We start from the raw sequence: 19598 nt of genomic DNA on the forward strand, positions 1-19598 counted from the left end.
GTTTATCAGAAGAAGCAAACCTGAGAAAGGTGATGAGCAAGGGGATGAATCCTTGGCTAAGTAATGGGCCCCATTTCTCAGGAAGAAAACTTTTGAACATATTTAAGATAATGACAATAACTGGACCGAAATCGGAGCACAAACGTCAAAGAGTTGTGCAAAAGATACAGTATTCTGTTTGTGTGTCTCAAACACTCAGGAGCAGACGGTAAACCGTGCCTGCGGAGGGCCTTATACGATGTACACCGTGTGTGCTGGAGCCTCTTTACTTAGTTTCCACGGTAAAACTGAAACCTTTGAAGGAACTCCCTCAAGGTGAGAACGAGGAGATAGGACTGCCCAGGAACAGTTTTGTTTGGAATATTTTTTCCTTGTAGCAAAACAGCTCCTTCCATTGAGTCAGTTTCTTCACTTTTACTAAACAGAAATCAATTTATTCCAAACTCTCTCCCTCCCCTCTTGCCTCAGAATGTATTTATTCCACAATTCCAAGTCTTCTTACTCTGTGAGCACTGAATTCTCTGGGGGTAGGTCCATGGTTCCAAGTTTTGTAAAAGGGTAACTGTTAATAACGAAATGACCAAGCTCTTTTAAATGCTGAAATATTGTGATACTGATTATTTTTATATAAGCAAATGATTATGACTGGTTTACAGGCGACAAACAATGGTTCCTGAAGTTGCACGGGACTAATGTGTTCCCAGCAGGCCTATAAATATTTGCTATTATTCTTCTTTAAGTAACTAGTTCCAAATGAGCAAACCATGAACTTTTATACATTAAGAATGGTGTAAAACTGCCCCTAATAAATCTTCTCCGTCTTATGCTATATTTCCATACCATTGAAAGAAATAGCTGATATTGCACAAAGTTTTGAAATGCACTGTTCTCCAAAGTATGTGCTTCATCAGCAATTTAACATCCACATCTCCCTCTCTAAAGGAACTGAAACTAATTATGTATTGTCCCAAATGCCCAGATACCACTGATATCATATGAATTCATATATTATTCAAAAAGCTGATCTTTTTTTTACTTATTAATATGACTCTTAGGTAAACTGTATCTCTATTATAAGGGACTTTGCTTTACTCCGAGAACAAACTCTAGCTGTAATAGTTCAGGAGATATTCTTTCCACTATATCCACAAACACTTGATTGGAAGCCTGCTTATTGCCGAGATTTTTAACTGAAAGAGATAGCTTATTCCCATCCGGGACGGAGTGTCAAGAGAAGATGAAAGCAGGCATTTGTAATTCCTCAGAAAAACAGGCAAAAGGGTTTTCAACCTTAAGAAATCCGACTCTTACATAACAGAAACCCTGATCTTGGGTTAATACATCAAGATTCCAAAGATAATCAAAATAATCCCTTCCGGTGACGTCAAGTTTTCGATCTTAAAGCCCTTTCAATGCGCTATCCAACCCCATCGTGCCACTTCATGAGGCCACGGGTGCAAACTGTAATAGTTCTTTTCCAATATCATAAAACTTAAAGTGCTGCACAGTGAAACTAAATGCACAAAACACTTTCTGAACAATGTAAACATCTCTCCAGAAAACAAAAGTCCTTCCCAAAAGGACTAAGGGCTAAAACAAGAGGCCAGTACCTGGGTTCTCCCAAACAGGCAGCCATGGCTATCAGTCCCTACGGTCATCAATCATCAATCACAACTGTAAGAAACCACTTTCAAAAAAAAAAAAAAAAAAAAAAAAAGTCTTTAAATAATCAAATAAAAAACTGTGCAATTTACTTTATAAGATCTTTTTGCTCTACGGCAATATATTCAATTGAATATCTCATCAGTTCTAAGTCTGAGTCGTACCTCAAAATTAATTGCGAAGCTCTCAGAAATTAAGGTTGTCCAGGCCCTACTCACATCTGATTCTAGGTTCTTTGTGTGGAGTGGGGCCTGGGCATCAGCATGTTTCTGAGCTAATGCAGAGCTGAGAACCATTGCTTTGAACAAAGGGACATGACTATGGCATCATATTCCTGCCCCTGTAGCGTCAGCTTCGCTTATTCTGATTTCTTCTTGGCGCAGAAGGAAAATAAATATCTTCACACCGCAAAGAGGAATGGCAGATATCAAGATTCTCTATCTCTTGGAATGAGAACAAGTAAGTTCTCATGGAGGCAATGAGGAAATAGTTCTCAAAACTAAAGAAGCCTTTTTTCTATGATGCCAAGTATACAGTAAGCCCAGGAACTGTCTTGAATTTATCAGAACAAAGATAAAATTCCAAAGGAATATAGTACATTAAAATTTTCCTAACTTTTTTATGATCCAACACAAAGGCAGGATACGGTCACATCATTAATAGTGACAGATTGGCAATAATTTCCAACTGGGGAAATGGATTAGAATTTTCAGCTTGGAATTTATAATCTGGGAAAACTATCACCTCCCCTGTGACTTGAATGTAATCTCTAGGGGACCGTGACCACCACAAAGTCCCAACCCTTTCCCGACTCTTCCATTCCCCGTCTGAGAAGCAAGGCTGGAAATCACGGAGGAGCTGTGTGGCCCTGGGTACACTGCTTGACTTTTCTGAGCCCAGTCTCCTCTAGAGACAATAATACTTATTCCACCTGCCTGATAAAGTTGCTGATAGGCCAAGTGAGATCATCAATATGAAAAATTTCATTAACTGTAAAAAGCTCTAAGTAATAACATTGTTAATATTACTAATAAAAAGCATCCTTTGATATGCATGAACTGTAGACTGAGAAAATTAGCTCCTTAAGAGAGGCAAAGATAGTCAATCCACATTTTAAGACAAATTACTACAGCTTAACCAATTCAAAGCTGTCAGTCTCCTACAGAGAAGCTAAATGTAGTCAAAAGGTACAGATTTTCATTTATTCAACAATTCACAGGACAGTATTGGGAACAAACTCTGTGCATGGCCCCGGGCTATACGCTGGGAGGGCTCCGAAGCTGAATGAGCCTTTAAGCAGCCTTCAGTTCAGTGACAGGAAGAGCGCCATCCACGCGGCAGGACAATTTCAAAATTAACAAGTCCTTTAGGAGAGATGAAGACAAAGCCACTCTGCAAGTCCAGACAAGGGAGAGATCACAGCAGGCCTCGCTCGTACAGCTGGAGATGTGGGGAGACAGGCAACATGAGTGAAGCCTAGGAGAAGGAAACGACTGGACACGTAAAGCGAAGAACACGGAATCTATTTTGGCTACAGCAAAACTACGTGAAAGGAAGTCGTGGGGGAAAAAGCCGAATTTCTTTTATTCCCATAGTCATCCAAAATAGCTTTGGAAAAGTCCACCGTGGTCCTACATTGGTGCTAATTGCTGGGGGTGTGACCTAAAGCCAGCAGATCATAGACATGTCCTAGCAGAAACAAGTTACAAATTGTGACAACAACCGAAAGGAAAGGGTGCTTGCAGAAACAGGGAAGAAACAGAAAAGCCTCTCTTCAAAGTGACACTTAAGTCTGGAGCACAGGGAGGTGGGGGGGAGGGGGAAACATGACAACCCAGAGTGCAGAAGCTCAGAGACAGACAGGAACTCAGGGCATCTGGAGGACGAAAGGAAGCCAGTATAGCTCCAGAGACAGAGGGAGGAATTTCCAGCAGGGAACCTGTCCTGTCAAACACTACAGAAAGAAAGAGGACTGAGAGGAGGCCACTGGGCGAACTGACCTATTAGTATTGAGGTCATTTTAGTTGCATTTATCCCTTACGACATATATCAAGGTGGAGTAAGTATCAGCCGGGTAGACCCGCACTGGGTTTGAACACCAGGTTTGTGTTAAAATATCACCTAAAATGCCTCCGTGATAGAGAGCTGCGTTAGGATATAAGCTGAGTCTTCAGAAGATAGTGTCACACAATTAAAAGGCAAATTTGGACCACAAGTGAAAATCAACTAGAAATTAAAGTACAGCTGAGGAGCAGAGAGGTGTCAACTGAGCTCAGAGAACCTGTATTCACACTAACGCTAATCGTACTGCATATGACCTCTTTTATCTAGGATTCCCCAGCCCCTGGAATCTGAACGAAGAAGACTGACCATGTTGTCTGCTACCTTATTATCATGGCAAATAGTACACAAGGTCACAGAACTGAGGGAGATAATGAAAGATCATCTGCAGGTGTCAGCAGGCCATGAAAAAAAAAAGGCACATGAAGTCAAGGAGATGAGATTCTATGGGGGGAAAGAACATCGTTCACAGGTTAGGCGTAACTAACGTGAAGAACGGGCAGAAATGAGAAAGTGAATTTCTGATTTCAAGATCTCAGAAAAGAGACCTTGGCAGTGACAAGTCCAAGGTATGTCTATGTTTGTAAGGTGGCTCCAGTGAAACAGATACAAAGTCCTTTGAGTTAAAAAAAGTCAAGCATCAGTGTGATTTCAAAGAAATTAAAAGCAGCTCTATAGTTCATGGAAATTAAAAGAAGCCTTGACTTAGAGGACAAACCAGACACCACTTAGGGATCGAAGAGGTCGTGCTGGAAGGTGAGGTCATGCTGGGAGGGGGCGCAGGGTGCGTGGGCAGCCACAGCACCATCACACTCAACCCCACCCCACTCGAGGGCTCCCTGAAGACTCCGCGATTTGACTCTGAGTGCCCGCGACCACCAACACCCCTTCACACCAACCTTCCAGGCATCGGAGAGGCAGTGAGGCTCAAATTTAATGTTTACATAAACTGAAATTTTTTTACCCTGATGTGAATCAGTCCAAACAAATTTGAACTTTATAGCAAAAGTCAGTATTTTTCAATCTTCTATAAAAAAAAGATCTTCTGATACATATTTAAAATGTGTTCTAGGGGCGCCTGGGTGGCACAGCGGTTAAGCGTCTGCCTTTGGCTCAGGGCGTGATCCCGGCGATCCGGGCTCGAGCCCCACATCAGGCTCTTCCGCTATGAGCCTGCTTCTTCCTCTCCCACTCCCCCTGCTTGTGTTCCCTCTCTCGCTGGCTGTCTCTATCTCTGTCGAATAAATAAATAAAATCTTTAAAAAATAAATAAATAAATAAAATGTGTTCTAAATATTATACACACATATTTCACTGGGGTCTGATCTTTAAGGAATTAACGAGGCAAATTCTATATATCTACCTGGAAAATACTGAAGGGCATTTCCTCTGTTTCTTTCAACAATGAAGCCAGACCAAAAATCAACCACCTGAGGGGCGCCTGGGTGGCACAGCGGTTAAGCGTCTGCCTTTGGCTCAGGGCGTGATCCCGGCGTTATGGGATCGAGCCCCACATCAGGCTCCTCCGCTGGGAGCCTGCTTCTTCCTCTCCCACTCCCCCTGCTTGTGTTCCCTCTCTCGCTGGCTGTCTCTGTCCTGTCGAATAAATAAATAAAATCTTTAAAAAAAAAAAAAAATCAACCACCTGAAATTGGCTAAAATGAAAAATACTGAAAACCTAAATATGTAAGAGCAGGAGTTTAATTTTACATTCCCAGTAGTAAATATTCATATCCAGAACTATCTGACAAGCCTTTTAAAAATTTACTGGAGGGGCGCCTGGGTGGCTTAGTGGTTTGAGTGGACGACTCTCGATTTTGGTTCAGGTCAGGATCCCACCACCACCTTCCCGTAGGGCTCCGTGCTCTGCCGGGAGTCTGCTTGAGATTTTCTCTCCCCCTCTCCCTCTCCCCCTGCTTGCGTGCTCCCTCTGTCTCTGTCTCTCTCTCCCTCTCAAATAAATCTCTTTAAAAAATTTACTGGATACGGGAGAAGTGCAGTAAGAAGAACCTAACACGAGGACGAGCAAGAAAATGCTAACTGCACACGATCACACCCTTCTTTGGATGTGTTGTTCTCACCGCTGCTGCCTACATTTCACTCACCTTTGTGATGATGACAGCACCTTGCAATGCTGAACCAACATGGAGAAGATACCCTGCAAAGATGGGCCTCTATGCTGATGATATGGTAGTATCTTTACCACTAAGACAAGGAATGATGGGCAACATCCAAAATGACACATATGGTCTTACCAGATCACACCGGTATGGGGGCACCTGGGTGGCTCAGTTAATCCTCCGACTCTTGGTTTCGGCTCAGGTCATGACCCCAGGGTCATGAGATCAAGCCCCAAGTCAGCTCTGCACTCAGCACGGAGTGCTTGAGATTCTTTCCCCTTCTTCCCCTTCCCCCTCTGCACCTCCCCCTGCTTGTGCTCACTTTCTCTAAAAACAAATAAATAAAATTGTAAGATCACACTGGCATAAATCAATTATTTATGACAATTTGAGATGGTGGGAATCCTTTTTTTTTCTCTTAAATTTCCCAGTCCAAATTCTCAAGAACCATGGAAAATGTATTTAATTAGATTATGTTCTAATGCAGAACAAATTTCTCCACCTACTCTCTTCTCCAGCTCACTTAATGCAATTTTACCCTCTAATACCAGCATCGGAGGGTTTTAAAAGAAATTTCCCTGACTTCTGGGTGTCTTACTGCAGAACCCAAGGACTTGGGAAGAATCCAGCTTCCGATGGAAAACTGTGGAGCACGGATTTACCACCGAGTCCTGAAATACTCACTGAAGGAAACACAGGACAAGTCACCATACTGGCTCCCAGCTATGCTAAGATGGAGGGGAAATGGAGCTCCTGGAAGGAGCTTCTCATTCTCATATACCTCATCCTCTACTGAGCCATAGATAAAGCTAAAGCCGGAAGCAGGTCTCAGTCCCTCTGTGCCTGGATAAAAGCTGGCAACCACTGCCTTCAAGACTCTGCTACACAGCAACGGTCCCACATACCTGTACAAGCTACTCATACTTGTGACAAAGGCAGGATCTGCCCAGCCCAGAAAAACTTCCTCATTCTAGAATTTTAGAGGCTTACTGAAAAAAAAAAACAAATTCTAAAATGGGTATACAGTATTCCTTTTTGCTTACCAGAACTGACTCTCCACTCTCTCAATGCCTCCAGCCAGGCCCAGCTTCATAGCCATGGGACCTGTGTGTGCCGTGGCCCAGAGCCCCACGCTCAGAAGGACCCTGAGCATGTGTAATGCTCTGCTGCTGCCATCTTGAAATTCATACTTTCTGAATAAGGGGACCGGAATTCTCATTTTACGCTATATTCCACACATTCCCATACCCACCAATTTATTTAGCTGGTCCTGTCTCCTGCAGAACCTGAAGGAATCGGAATCCCCTGGCTTATCTGTGACTTGAAGCATTTCCTACAGGTGACTGGGCTCTAACGTAGCTTTGGGAAGCTGGGCCCTTACCCTGGAGTAGTTAGCTATGTAGGAGAATTTTCTTTTTAAGACACTATTGCTTTCAATATAATAAAATAATTCACCCCAATGGGGGGGGGAATCAACGATACAGAGGAAGGTATACAGAATATTAAGTGGAAGTCCTCTTTACCAGCACGTCCCCACTCAATTTCACATAGCTCCCTAAAAGTAACTATTGTGAAGAGACAACTTTTATTAAGGAAAAAAAAAACCACACATTTAATTGGATACAAATCATATATATAACACACATTTATATAAGAGACAATTACACATATATCTTTTTTTAAAATCCCAATTTTGTATGTTAATGGCCTAGATGGAGAAGACATACATACACACATTTATATAAGAGACAATTACACATATATCTTTTTTTTAAATCCCAATTTTGTATGTTACTGGCCTAGATGGAGAAGACCTTTCTGAATCTTACAATGAGTCAAACCAGCAGCTCTAAACAACGTGCACTATTTTTCATCCATTTCAGAGTCCTCAGCTTAGAGAATACCAAACTACTCTTCCATTCCTCCACAACAGCTGGGCAAAGAAGAAAGAACCAGAGATAATCAACTCGCTGACTTCTCCTAAACTATTACGTTTCGATGAGGAATTCAGATGATGGAGACTCAAACACAGATAAGCCCCAGCTTTGCCCCTTCCTGGTCATGCTGATTGGAACAAACCTCTGGATTTGCTTCCCCACCTACTGAACAGGGCAATCTTTATGAAGCCTCCAAAATTTCTTCCAAATCTAGCACTCTGGGTTTGGGAGAATCCATTTCAGCCGCCCATCCTTGCAACCGCACCTCGTCCTCACCAGGGATTGTTTCAAACCTTCAAAAATTTTAAATTCTTACTTCCCGTTTTCATAATTCATCTTCTCTTTCCACTTCTCCTCTCCACTTACTCCATCGATACCTGTTCTGTTTCTTCCGGAATAGAACCCTTTAGGGATTGTTAGCCTCTCTGGCTGTTTTTCTTATTTGTTAGACCTTACTTGTTTTTACTTCCTTCTCAACCCATTGTGGACATCCACAACCCAGCATTTCAAACCCTTTTTGGACAATGTCCTTAAATCCTTTGCCCTGCTGTCCTTTCGAAACAACTATCATTTGTCCAAACTAAAACTCCTGGCCTCATTCCCAGCACCTGCTTTTCTCTTACCCCATATGTCCTACTGGCTGTTCGCCACAGAAAGCTGGATCCCACCTGCCATGACCCCATCCAAGATGTATCTTTCTCGGCTGGATTAATACAACAGTCTCCCAGTTGGTCTCCTAATACTTTCGGTTTCCCACTCATTTATATTCCAACAACTGCAACAGTAGTCATCCTAAAATACAGACAAATAAAAATATAAATCTACTCAAGTCACAACTCCCTTCAATACCTTCCATTTTCCCTTAACCCTCTGTTTCTTTGCCTCTACTTCTCTCTACCTCTCATCAAACATTTTACATCTCAGCTTTCACAAAACTTCTGCAACTCTCCTCAAGCTGACCTCTCACCTCTAGACCTACAAGTATGCTGTTCTTTTGGCTTGGAACACTATGGCTCCATCCACTCCCATGCTCTGCCTGAGTTGGCTAGCTCCTTTAGGCATTACCGTAGACATCACTCCCTCTGGAAAGCCCTCTTTGACCTCTTCCTAACGTGAGACTTTGTGTTTCTCGAATGTGAAAATACAGCAGCCTGCCCTTTCCCATCACAGCACTCACAATACACATTATTTCAAGACTATGAACTCTGCACTGTTCATCACTGTATCACCAACATAACACCGGGTCAGCACACTGTAACACTCCATCTTAATGTAATCGATTTCTTATTCAGCTTTAGAAGTTATATTTTGACTCCTAATCCTGAAAGTTATCCATGAATAACACACTCGACAAAAAATAATTTATGTGTAAATTCACACAGTGTTCAGCTCCAGGAAGCTGGGAGGTTTGAGAACTAAAATTATCTAGACCGCAGCATTTATGGTCTTGATCTTTACGTGTTAGTTATCTCTTCAGTGGTTAGCATTTTAAGGGTGATCTCTGAGGTAGCTCCCAGGCCTCAGCCCCTCCCTCAGGCTCAAAGAAACTCCCAAATGGGAAAGGAATAAACCTGGCTCCCTCACTGAACCCCAGCCACCACATATATTGCAATACCATCTCATCTCTCCCAGTAAAGACCAGAATATTTTCAGGATATCAGAAAGAGGCTGAAAATCTTTGACAAAAGGGCAGCAGGAGATAGGCTGGAAATGAAACGAGTCCCGGTACAGGATAAGGGTGAAGGATGACGTAATACATTACAATATTCATAGGAATAGTAAAAACAACCACAGCAAAGACAAACATTGCACTTTATAAAACACAAAACATTTAAAAATTAATTTAGAAAGGCACAGAAAGATAGGAAAAGGAAGAAGAAAGGAGGGATGAAGGAAGGAAGGAGACTCAAGGAGTCTCAGACTCTTTTCTTATTATCTAGGCAAGAAAAATAAGAAATAGGGAACCAAAAAAGTCCTACATAAAGTGCCATTTCTACCACCTCCACAATGAATGTTATTCAGAGCACTGCCATAGTTCACTGAGAACTCTTCAGAAGAACTTACCAGCGAAGAGCAGTCAAACCTATGACTTGACTGCTTTAATATTCTTAGAGTCATCTATAAATATTGGAACTTGACGTGAATGAATCAGGTATGGCTTGGGAGTAGTAAGAAGAGAGTCAGAAGGAATAAAAGGAAGAACGTATTAATTTAGAATGTTCATGAGAGAACCTTCAAGTCTGAAATAATACAAGCAAGATGGGTAAAGAATCTCATCAATTCTATGTGCTTCTTATGCACTTACCAAGCGTAAACCATGTCACATCCAATGTGCTCGCTACTGTTGTGACATAAATATCAACGATCTCAGGAAGACAAGGTCTACATACCCAGCATGTCCAACCCACTGGAATCATGGATCAAAAAAAAAGCAACACCAAAAACAAAAAACAAAGCTTTGTAACGGACGCCTGTGCTCAAGGATAACAATAATGAAAACCAATAAAGTCATTTAATGTTTACACATATAGCTCTGTGCTAATTAAACATACAAAATACATTTTCTCATATAATCCTTAAAATAACATAATAAGGTACACAGAATTGGCACCTCCATTTTAAAAATGAGAAATTTAATCACAGAGTTTAAGTACCTTGCCCAACACCAGCAATAATGATGTATCCAGAATCCGAACCTGGCAGTCAGCTTCCAGGACCCTGAGCTTAAGATGCCCAAAGCAAAACCAATGGGCGATGGTTCTCCTAGCATCTTGATCAAACCCAGATGAGCTTGGAATAGTATACCCTAAAGAAGAAATGTGTCAGTAAACTCCAGTTCCGTTCTAGAACGCAGCCTAATCATGGTCATTGACCAATGAGATAAATACAGGTAACCACCAAAAAGAGCTTATGATTGTCCACCCAGCCTGAAACCAAATCATGAGCTGGATTTTGCAATAACTGATGGTTAACGATTCTTCTCTACAGCAATAATCAAAGCATCTCAACTGCAGCCACATAACCATTTGGTCAGCGTATTTTTTAAAAAGGGAGAATTTTTCCAAGAGACAAATAGAGGAAAAGATACTCAGCAAGATGACGTCACAAAGACTTACTCCCAGTATCGGATCCCAGAACGAATGATCATGCGCTGTTAAGACAGAATTCCAGATCACCTAAGAAAACATAACATGAAAAGTTACATCCGCCCTCGCCCCCGCCTGGTCTTACTGGGTAGTGCTTATTTCAAGGGCTTATGTCCTCTTTTATATAAAGTGAATTCTAAAAGAATAATAGCGATAATATGAACTATAATGTGCAAACAAGAGAATTGCTAAAGAAATTTGAATCCAAATCTCTCATGCTCTTTCCTTATCGTCAAGTCAGAAATGTTCTCAGTATATAAACAGTACACCTGAGTCTCTGCCTTTTTTCAGCACTTGACATACAAGAGGCATTCCCTCAATGATAAATATTCACTAAGGAGTGATCAGAGGTAAGCTGGCAAAGTCTTGGAAGAGAAGGAATAGAGCTCCTCAGAACCGAGCCTGGCGATGTTGAGAGGAAACTCCAAGGATGCCAAGAGGAAGGTATCCGGCAGCAGGACGAGTGACACAGCAGGATGCATTAGCTCCATAAAGAGGAGACAAGTGTGAATTAGAGAAGAGGCTTGCATTCTACCACCAATTAAGTGCTTACTGTTATGAGAGCAAAAAACTCTTCAGAATGAATAAATGGGTTAAATAGAATGACGATTACCATTTAAGTGGAGCATTCTAACTTTGCTTCAGATCATGGGAATTCTACAAAATCACAAAGGAGAGAATTAGCTGAACAAAATAGTTTAATTTAATGGGAAATTTATTTCAGAAGAGGAGCTAAGGAAAATTTCTCGAGTTAAGTAATGACATTTAGAATTAGGAGACGTTTCTGTAAAAGCAATGTCCAAGGATAAAGTTAAGTAATAAGAATTTTCAGAAAGACCTAGAAAAATCTGCGATAGAGACCTGAGGCACTTTGGAAAGAAGAACAAAGAAAAATGTAAGCTCTCTCTCTCTAGGAAATAATTAGAATAGAATCTGACCTAAATTAAAGGAAAATACTACACATATCTGAGTATAAACACAGGAGAACACACACACACACACACACACACCACTCCTTCCTACCTTAGAAATCCCCCCAAAGACTAAGATCAAAATGTTACTTCTGTTCCTTTTCTAGTCTAATTAAAACATGAAATGTTGTCTATTGCCTGTTATCAGTGTATGCATATTATGGGTTAAATAGAAAAATTAATATTAATTGAGGGTGTCACTTCCCTGCCACATTTATTTTACCAATTCAGAGGAATAGTGATTATAAAAACAAGGCAGAGCTCCAAATTATATACTGAATCATATACACTAATATGAGGGGAAAAGCCAAAGTCTTCACTGGTGTTCCCATAAAAAGATACTCCCATAAACTCTAAAATTTAAGCCTCATTCCAGAAATTTTAGACCAAAACATTTCCTCAGAATATGAACCCTTTTTAAACTGTAAAAAGAAAATTCATAAGATGAAAAAAATAAAGCCTCCCAATCATAAAATTTCCTCAAAAACCTCCATTATGTTTTTAATTCTTTACTGATTTAGTTTTTTTTTTTAACCAACTTGAGTAGTTGGAATTGTCTTTTTAATTTAAATTTCATAAGAAAGAGAATCACAATGCACATTCCCTGACCAGATTGTGTGTGGCCTATTTATTCGAAATGTTTGATTCCATATGGATTTCTTCTCTTTTATTTATAACTTCCAGAAAGGATTCTCTGTAATAAGTTAGCAACTCAAGGGCAACCAATTTGAAATCCAGGCCCTGAGAGCACTGTACCTGAGGTCTGCCACCTGCAATGTTTTCTAGAAGGACCAGGGAAGGCTCACAAAGCTCGAACTTCTATGTGGAGCATGAACCAAGTGTGAGCCACAATGGGTGGTCCACTGAGGTCAGGGTTAAAGTTCACAGAATAATTTGGAAATTATTCTCAGCGTGGATCTCATTTATGAGGCCTGAGAATACACCCTTTAATTAGAATACAATTTCCAAAGCAACCACTCCCTTGACTTTCCAGAGCTCAGTTATTCTCAGAAAAGTAAAAAACAGCCTCATCACACTGACAGCTAACAGTCCCCTATAAATTACACCTTAAATGTCCAACAAAGAAAGCGGCAGGCATCCGGGGCAACGTAGATGTTAGCTGCCAGCCTTCTAACCACGCTCGAGAATTGAGAGAGAAAGAGAAGTCCTATTAAACAGACTCACTCTCCACTTCTTGCTTATGCAGCTGAGCTGTCCCATGGAAGCCTGGAAAAAAGAGTGGGCTGTGCATTTGAAAATGTTCCCACACCCCAGCCGGCCTCATTTTTCTGATGATCCCTCCATCCAGCCAACCTCGCACTACAGTGGGAACACTAAAATCAATTCCATGGGAGCCAGCTGTCCGCCTCTTCCACAATGCTCAGGGAGCCACACAGGACTGCTGGAATGGGAGCCAGCCCGGGCCTGACTCACCACAGATGTTCCCCTCTTCCCCCATGCAACTCTGAGCCAGGGCCTCCTTTCCAGGGCCTATTGTTATTACAAAAGATTTTACTGGGCCCCCCAAAATGTGCTAGATGCTGAGAGGAAAACACACGCCTCCCTAACCGTGGGGTTGAGAGAGACAGACAGTGAATTATGCAGAGATGACCACCTATTCTACGGGGTAGGCCAAAGAAGAAAATCCAGACAGCTTTGTGGAGGTCAGTGTCAGGGAGTTGGAACAGCAGAAGCTATCACAGTGTCAGACTTTGAAGTGCTAGCCAGACTTGAGTCGAGTTTAAAGATGACATAAAACGTTCCGTTTTGGCAAATCCAGATATCAAGATTTTTCTGTAGACCCAACAAAGTCGCCTTTGCCTAGAAAAGTGTGACCAGGAAGAAGACAAAAATACAGTTCCTGTAATCTGTAATCAGAATCCAGAATCCGAGGTCACCCGCAAATATTTGGAAAGTCTTGCCAGCTATGTTTCAGCCAGGGATGGCATTGCTGTCTTTGGCCTTTCTTTTCTGGATATCCGTTCGATGGCCCGTTTCCCCAGCGGCCTTCTCAGAGAGGGCCATAGGGTGCTGTCTCTGCGTCTGTTCAGCGCGTGTCAGTAGAACTAGACAGCGGCTCCCACGCGCTCCAGCCTCCCTTGGTACAGGCTGAACCATCATGATCTCCAAAGAAACTATTTCATGCAATTTACAGTATTTTTTTTTAAATCACTGCCCACTTAACCAGTACAGATAATAGGGAGAAGAGTTCATTTTAAATCCTTCCCTTAACTGGTATGAATTCTGTAACTAAGATGGAGCCTCACTAAACAGGACAGCAATAGTCTTTATACTTACATGTTTACTAGAGAGAACAATTCGTTATCTGAACCTACCGAGGGGAAGCTCCAGGTCTACGGGAAAACCTGACACGGAATCGGCTTTCTGAATAGCGCCCCAATGATACTGCTGTTGCCAGGCACTCCCACAGTCAAAAGAAAATACACCAAAGCTTTTGTATATATTCTACAGAGCACTTTCAGGAAGAGGAAGAGAATAAAAAGAAGCCAAGTACTGCTAAAAATGTTAACTGTAAAAACAAAACAAACAAACAAACAACAAAAAACAAAACCCCAAAAAAACAAAAAACAAGTTTGGAATCATTTGGCTTCGGGAACAGGGACCAGAATGGTATTAACCCCCAAAGGACTGTTTATTGTCCTTCTGCTCTTTGTCTTCTTAGTTTCACAGTCCACTCAGAATTGTCTGACTTCTACTTCATCACTGCTCAAAAAGGAATTAAGTGTAACTAGATCTCTATGAGAATAAAGTCCAAAACTTACAGGTCAATTCTTCCTTTTTTAAAAAAAGGATGAAAATGGACAGACGGTATTACTTAAGCTCTAGTTTTAGCTCCACATTTTAAAATACTCATGAATATACTTTCAGATAAACTCTGTTGATGTCTAGATTTCCGGGAGAATTTTATGGAACAATTAACTGTGAGCATATTATCATAGCCACAAACCCACATCACTCGGATTTTCTTTAAAAATACTTACTTCGGATGAGCTCATCATCGGAACAGTTTCCCCAAACGGACTGGGCCTGCACGTCTCCATGTGTGAAGCAGCTCTCGGTAGGTTGAGTGAGATTTCTCTCAGTATTTTCTTTATCACATTTTTCTGTAAAAAACAAAAGACACATTGTTACTATTAAATGTTACATATTTTTCTCTCTCTTTTCTTTTTAAGGTTTCCCCCCCCCCAAATGCTTCCAGGTCTGCCATAATTTAAGGAATTGGGGGCAGTATCACTACTGACTGTTGCATAGATTATTGAAGCAGTAACAGATTTACTGAGCACCTACTATGTGACCAGCATCGAAGAATCAGACAGGGGTACAGCAAAAATAACCTGTTAAGATTATTCTAAGTCAGTCATTGTCACACACCAAGGGGTCTGCCATGACAGATCATGCGCAAAGGTCACATACAGGCTGAAAGCGAGTCCCATACATGTAGGGGCGGCGTGGCAGGGAAAGCACCAAAGGAGAAGAGATCCCGACGAACGGTTGGGCTAAAAGTCAGACTGCAGTTGAATGAGGAGCAACTGAGAAGTGAGGAGGTGTAGAAAGCCAGGGCAGAGTTCTCCCTGGGGAGGCAAGGACTTGTTATGCATTCCCAGAAAGGGAGGCTGTCGAGGATGGGAGATTTATACACGGGTTTATGGGTCCTCAGGGCGAAAGCCAGTAAGGAAAAGTAACATCTTCTCAGGAACAAAATAACCCAAAGAGCTAACTGTAACACAAGGTAATACCCATGTTGTAAGAGGTCCAGAGCACTGAAGAGGTTCAAAGGAAGAAAAAAAAAAAAACTCATCCCGATTCAGAGCTCAAGAAAAGCCCTAGAGGAAAATGGTACATGTTGTATGGTCTTTAAGAACATTCGTAGGAATTCTAAAAGCAGAGATGGGAGAAAGACCATGCCTGGTAGAAGAACAGGGTGGGCAAACTCCACAAGCAAAGGTTCCAACCCTCTGGAGTGTGAAATACTTTAAGGGGGGACATTAGGAGATAAGACTGTAAAGGTTTATTAGGGACACAGCATGGATATTTGAATGCGAAGGTGAGAAATCTGGACTGAATTTAAAGGCAAGAGAAGTAAGTCGAAGTAGCTAGTAAACCTTTATGAAATGCCTTATCAGAGCCATGCATTAGGAAGATTAATACATTTGTGCACAGCAGTGTCTCAATCCTGACTGCGTTTCAACTCACTTGGGGGGCTTTTTAAAAAAAAACAGATTCCTGGGTCCCCCTCCCAAAGACTCTATTTCAATTTGGGTGTGGGGCACTTAGGTAATTTTATTGCACTTAACATCCTTGAGAATCACTGGAATATGGATGGACCTAAGAGGGAGAAGAGAGTGATAGAAACTAAAAGAGAGATTTAGAAGAGTCCAGTTTAATCAGAGTTCAATCAACTGAACGACAAGACGGGAAAGGGGGTAGATGGGAGACTCCAACTAGAGCTCTGCACAGATAATCGAGGAAAATGGGACAGGAGATGATGGAGTTTTCTTGGTCAAGGATTTGACTGGGAAACCTGGAGACCAGGAGAATAATTTGTTAATTTAAAAAATATCTATCTGTAGATAGTAGCTGTTTATGCTTTGTGCGGGGCAATGAGGAAGCACTGAATCGTGAGCTGCAGCTCAGGCCTCCACAGACTTCACAGCTTCACGGATGAGTTTTGTGCTGCACGTGTGAATTTGCAAATCAGAAATAAATCAAGTTACAGCTGGAAACAGTGATCTTCCTAAACTTGATGGCTAGAGCCATTTGAATGAACGGGCCCATCAAACGAGTTACTACATTAAAATAAGAGTACCAAGAGGGGTCTCCACAATTAGAAAGGAGTCAGAGAAGGACGAGAAGCTGGATGATGTGAAGCCATGGAAGCAAGGAAAGGAAAGAGATTCAAACAGAAGTTGTTAGTCAACTGTGCTAACATTTCCAGTGGAACGAAAAAATTTCTGCACATGCAGAAGTTTCTCATGTACCATGGGGATTTCACAACAATTGAAAAGTTCTGCCATGAAACACATTTCAACACATGAAAATAGATGGACACCCTCTTAGGACTAAATCCAGAGGCTAAAGTGTCTATAGAAAAAAAAAGCAGGATTTTCAATGCGAAGTATTTTCAGAAAGCAAAACCATATTCAGATAGCAGTAAAATATAAATCAGAAGCATGCTAAACCAATATGTTCTAGCAGATTTATGTAACATTTACTCAGCATTATCCGAGAGAAAATGTAATCTTCCTGAGAGGTGTTAGTTTCAATTAAAATCTTTACTTTTTTAAACAACTCCAGAAATCTTTCCACTGTTACAGTCAACTCAAGGCCTTTCTGAGATTATCAACAGGAGAGCTTTTTATAAAAACTCACTAGTATACATAAACTAGCTCCTACAGACTTGCCGCTACTGTTATGTAGCTAACTGCCGCCAGGTGTCATGCTAGTAGGCTTGATTCAATTAGTAACTTTAATTGAAGCTGAATGAAATTAATTATATAATTTTGAGCTGTTCAAGTTTAATTCCATTAAAATTAATTCATGAAACCAGGGCATTATGAAGCATTGCTGACTAAAAGAAAATAGGTATGAATAAAGCCTCTAGACACACTTGACTCACATTTGAATCATGTCCAATATTCAAGTGCTCAACACAGGCCCTCTAGACTCTCCTCTGAACAAATGAAAATGTCATGTGGTCCATATACACACGGATCTAGTAGTGACCCACTCGTAAAAGGAACATGAAGTTCCTTCTGCTTTAATTATTTATTAAAACAGTTTCACTTTTTTTTTAAAGTTTCCTTATCTGTGAAATTCTAGAGTTAGAGTCCTCCTCAAATTAAAGAAAAACTACCATTCAATAATCAATACAATGTAATTACTATCAGATCACAATCATCCGTCTACCCAACTTTGCCTTCTTTGAAAAGTAAATGTCTTGTCCCAAAAGTTGGTCTCGGCTTTTTGCTATGACCCACAGCACCCAGCCCAAAGCAAGGCTCAGAAAAGGTTCTATAAAAATTAAGTATAAAAATTAAGTTGACTTTTGCCAATTCTCCACGTCTATAAACTTCTGTGACCACGTGAGTGTTGTACAACTTTCTAACATATGCGTACTCTTGTATTAACATATCTGTACTATTTAATGGAATACCTATATGGCAGCCTCATAAATGGTGTGCAGTTCCATCTCACACTGAAGAAACGCGCCGAGGCAGAGGAAGAGTTCATGGATAGACAATTCTAACATGAGCACCACGATGTCCAGCCACAGAACCAATCTGACTACAACTTTCTAAACCTTGGGTCAGCCACGAGTCATGAAGATGACCAACAGGCAGTTCCTAATAGCAGGTTTCTAGAATCGGGATAGGTTTACGGTGTTGCTTCTGAACTACAGAAGCAGGGCCACAGTCCTGGTTTAATCACTTCCTTTTTGAGTTTAGGAAGGTTTGTAGCTGCTATTCAACTAGTCTGTGGTCCCCAAAGACATATCTAGCCCACATATCCCATAATCAAGTAACTTCATGATGCATGAGATCAGTCTGCAGCTTTCTATAAGAACTCTGTACACACATCCAACCAGCACTCCTCCCTAACTTCACAATTTTCTCTTAAAAAGAGACCTTCCTCAGCTCTAGAATGCCGTTCTTCTATGCCAGTGGTTCTCTACTGCAGAGCTCCTTAACCATTCAGGCATAGGTCCCAACCCCAGAAGTCCCGACTCAGGTGGTGGGGGAGGAGTTCTGTCACCGCATAGATGGCCAGGTGTGAGGGATACTGCTCTAAGTTCTTCTGTTCTACACAATTTAGAGAAAACTCAGGAGAGCCTATTCGACACTGAGATACAGACCTTGCTTGGCATCACCTCATCACAGGATTCAAGGAATCAGAAAAGGCAATCTGACCTCATCACTAATATAAGAGGTATTTAGTTCTGTCTCCACGTCACAAAACTATGAGAATACAAAACCTGAATCACAGGTAACACTCATCAGTTCTACTAACAGATGACTACAGAAGCATGTTTTAGAAACTAAAATAAAAACTGAAGACGCTTTAAAGATAGCACTAGACCAGAGAATAGCTGCCTGCTCCTGGCAGCCGCTTCCCAAAGGCTGACTTCCCAAAAATTCTAGCTACTCTGAACACAGAAGCCCAGAAGAATCTTTGGCTAGGGCGGACAGGGGAGGGGACCCCAACAACAACCAAAACCTTAGTCCCTGACAAAAAAAGTCCTCTAGCTAGGGAGACCTAACATACACACAAAATGAGCAACTGCAAAACTGAAGGTAATGAAAACTGTGCTGGGTTATAATTCTGACTCAGAAACTGACCAGCCGTGTGTCTGGGGCTCATTTTCTTCAACCGGAAACGAGGGCATTGAGCTGGACGGTTGCAGAGGCTCTAAAATTCTCTAAATCTGACTCTGCAAAGGGGCTGAACAATAGGGCTAAAACTTCATATACACATTGAAGGGCATTCAGAATGGAGTGGAGGAAATCAAAGAAAAGCCTTTTGTAAGGCATTGGATTTGAGTTAATTCTCAAAGAAAATAACAAGCATGAATTAAGCAAAAGAATCAGAGGAAAATAATAAGAATTCTAAGCGATCAATTTAAATACAATATGTCCTATGCAGACGTGATTATCTTACAGGATCAACACTCTTCATTTTTTG

The 19598-nt window shown here is 41.2% G+C and overlaps 1 protein-coding gene across 1 annotated transcript in view; it reads right to left on the reverse strand.

Annotated features, from left to right (window-relative positions):
• Positions 1-19598, reverse strand: part of MDFIC (MyoD family inhibitor domain containing) — an 85974-nt gene that overhangs the window by 52439 nt on the left and 13937 nt on the right. The window contains 1 exon segment of the mRNA XM_040644081.1: positions 14900-15022. Within this exon segment, the coding sequence (XP_040500015.1) occupies positions 14900-15022 (123 nt within the window).

This window comes from Ursus maritimus, unplaced genomic scaffold, assembly GCF_017311325.1.
Source record: "Ursus maritimus isolate PB19 unplaced genomic scaffold, ASM1731132v1 scaffold_3, whole genome shotgun sequence".
In the NCBI taxonomy this organism is placed as follows: Eukaryota; Metazoa; Chordata; class Mammalia; order Carnivora; family Ursidae; genus Ursus; species Ursus maritimus.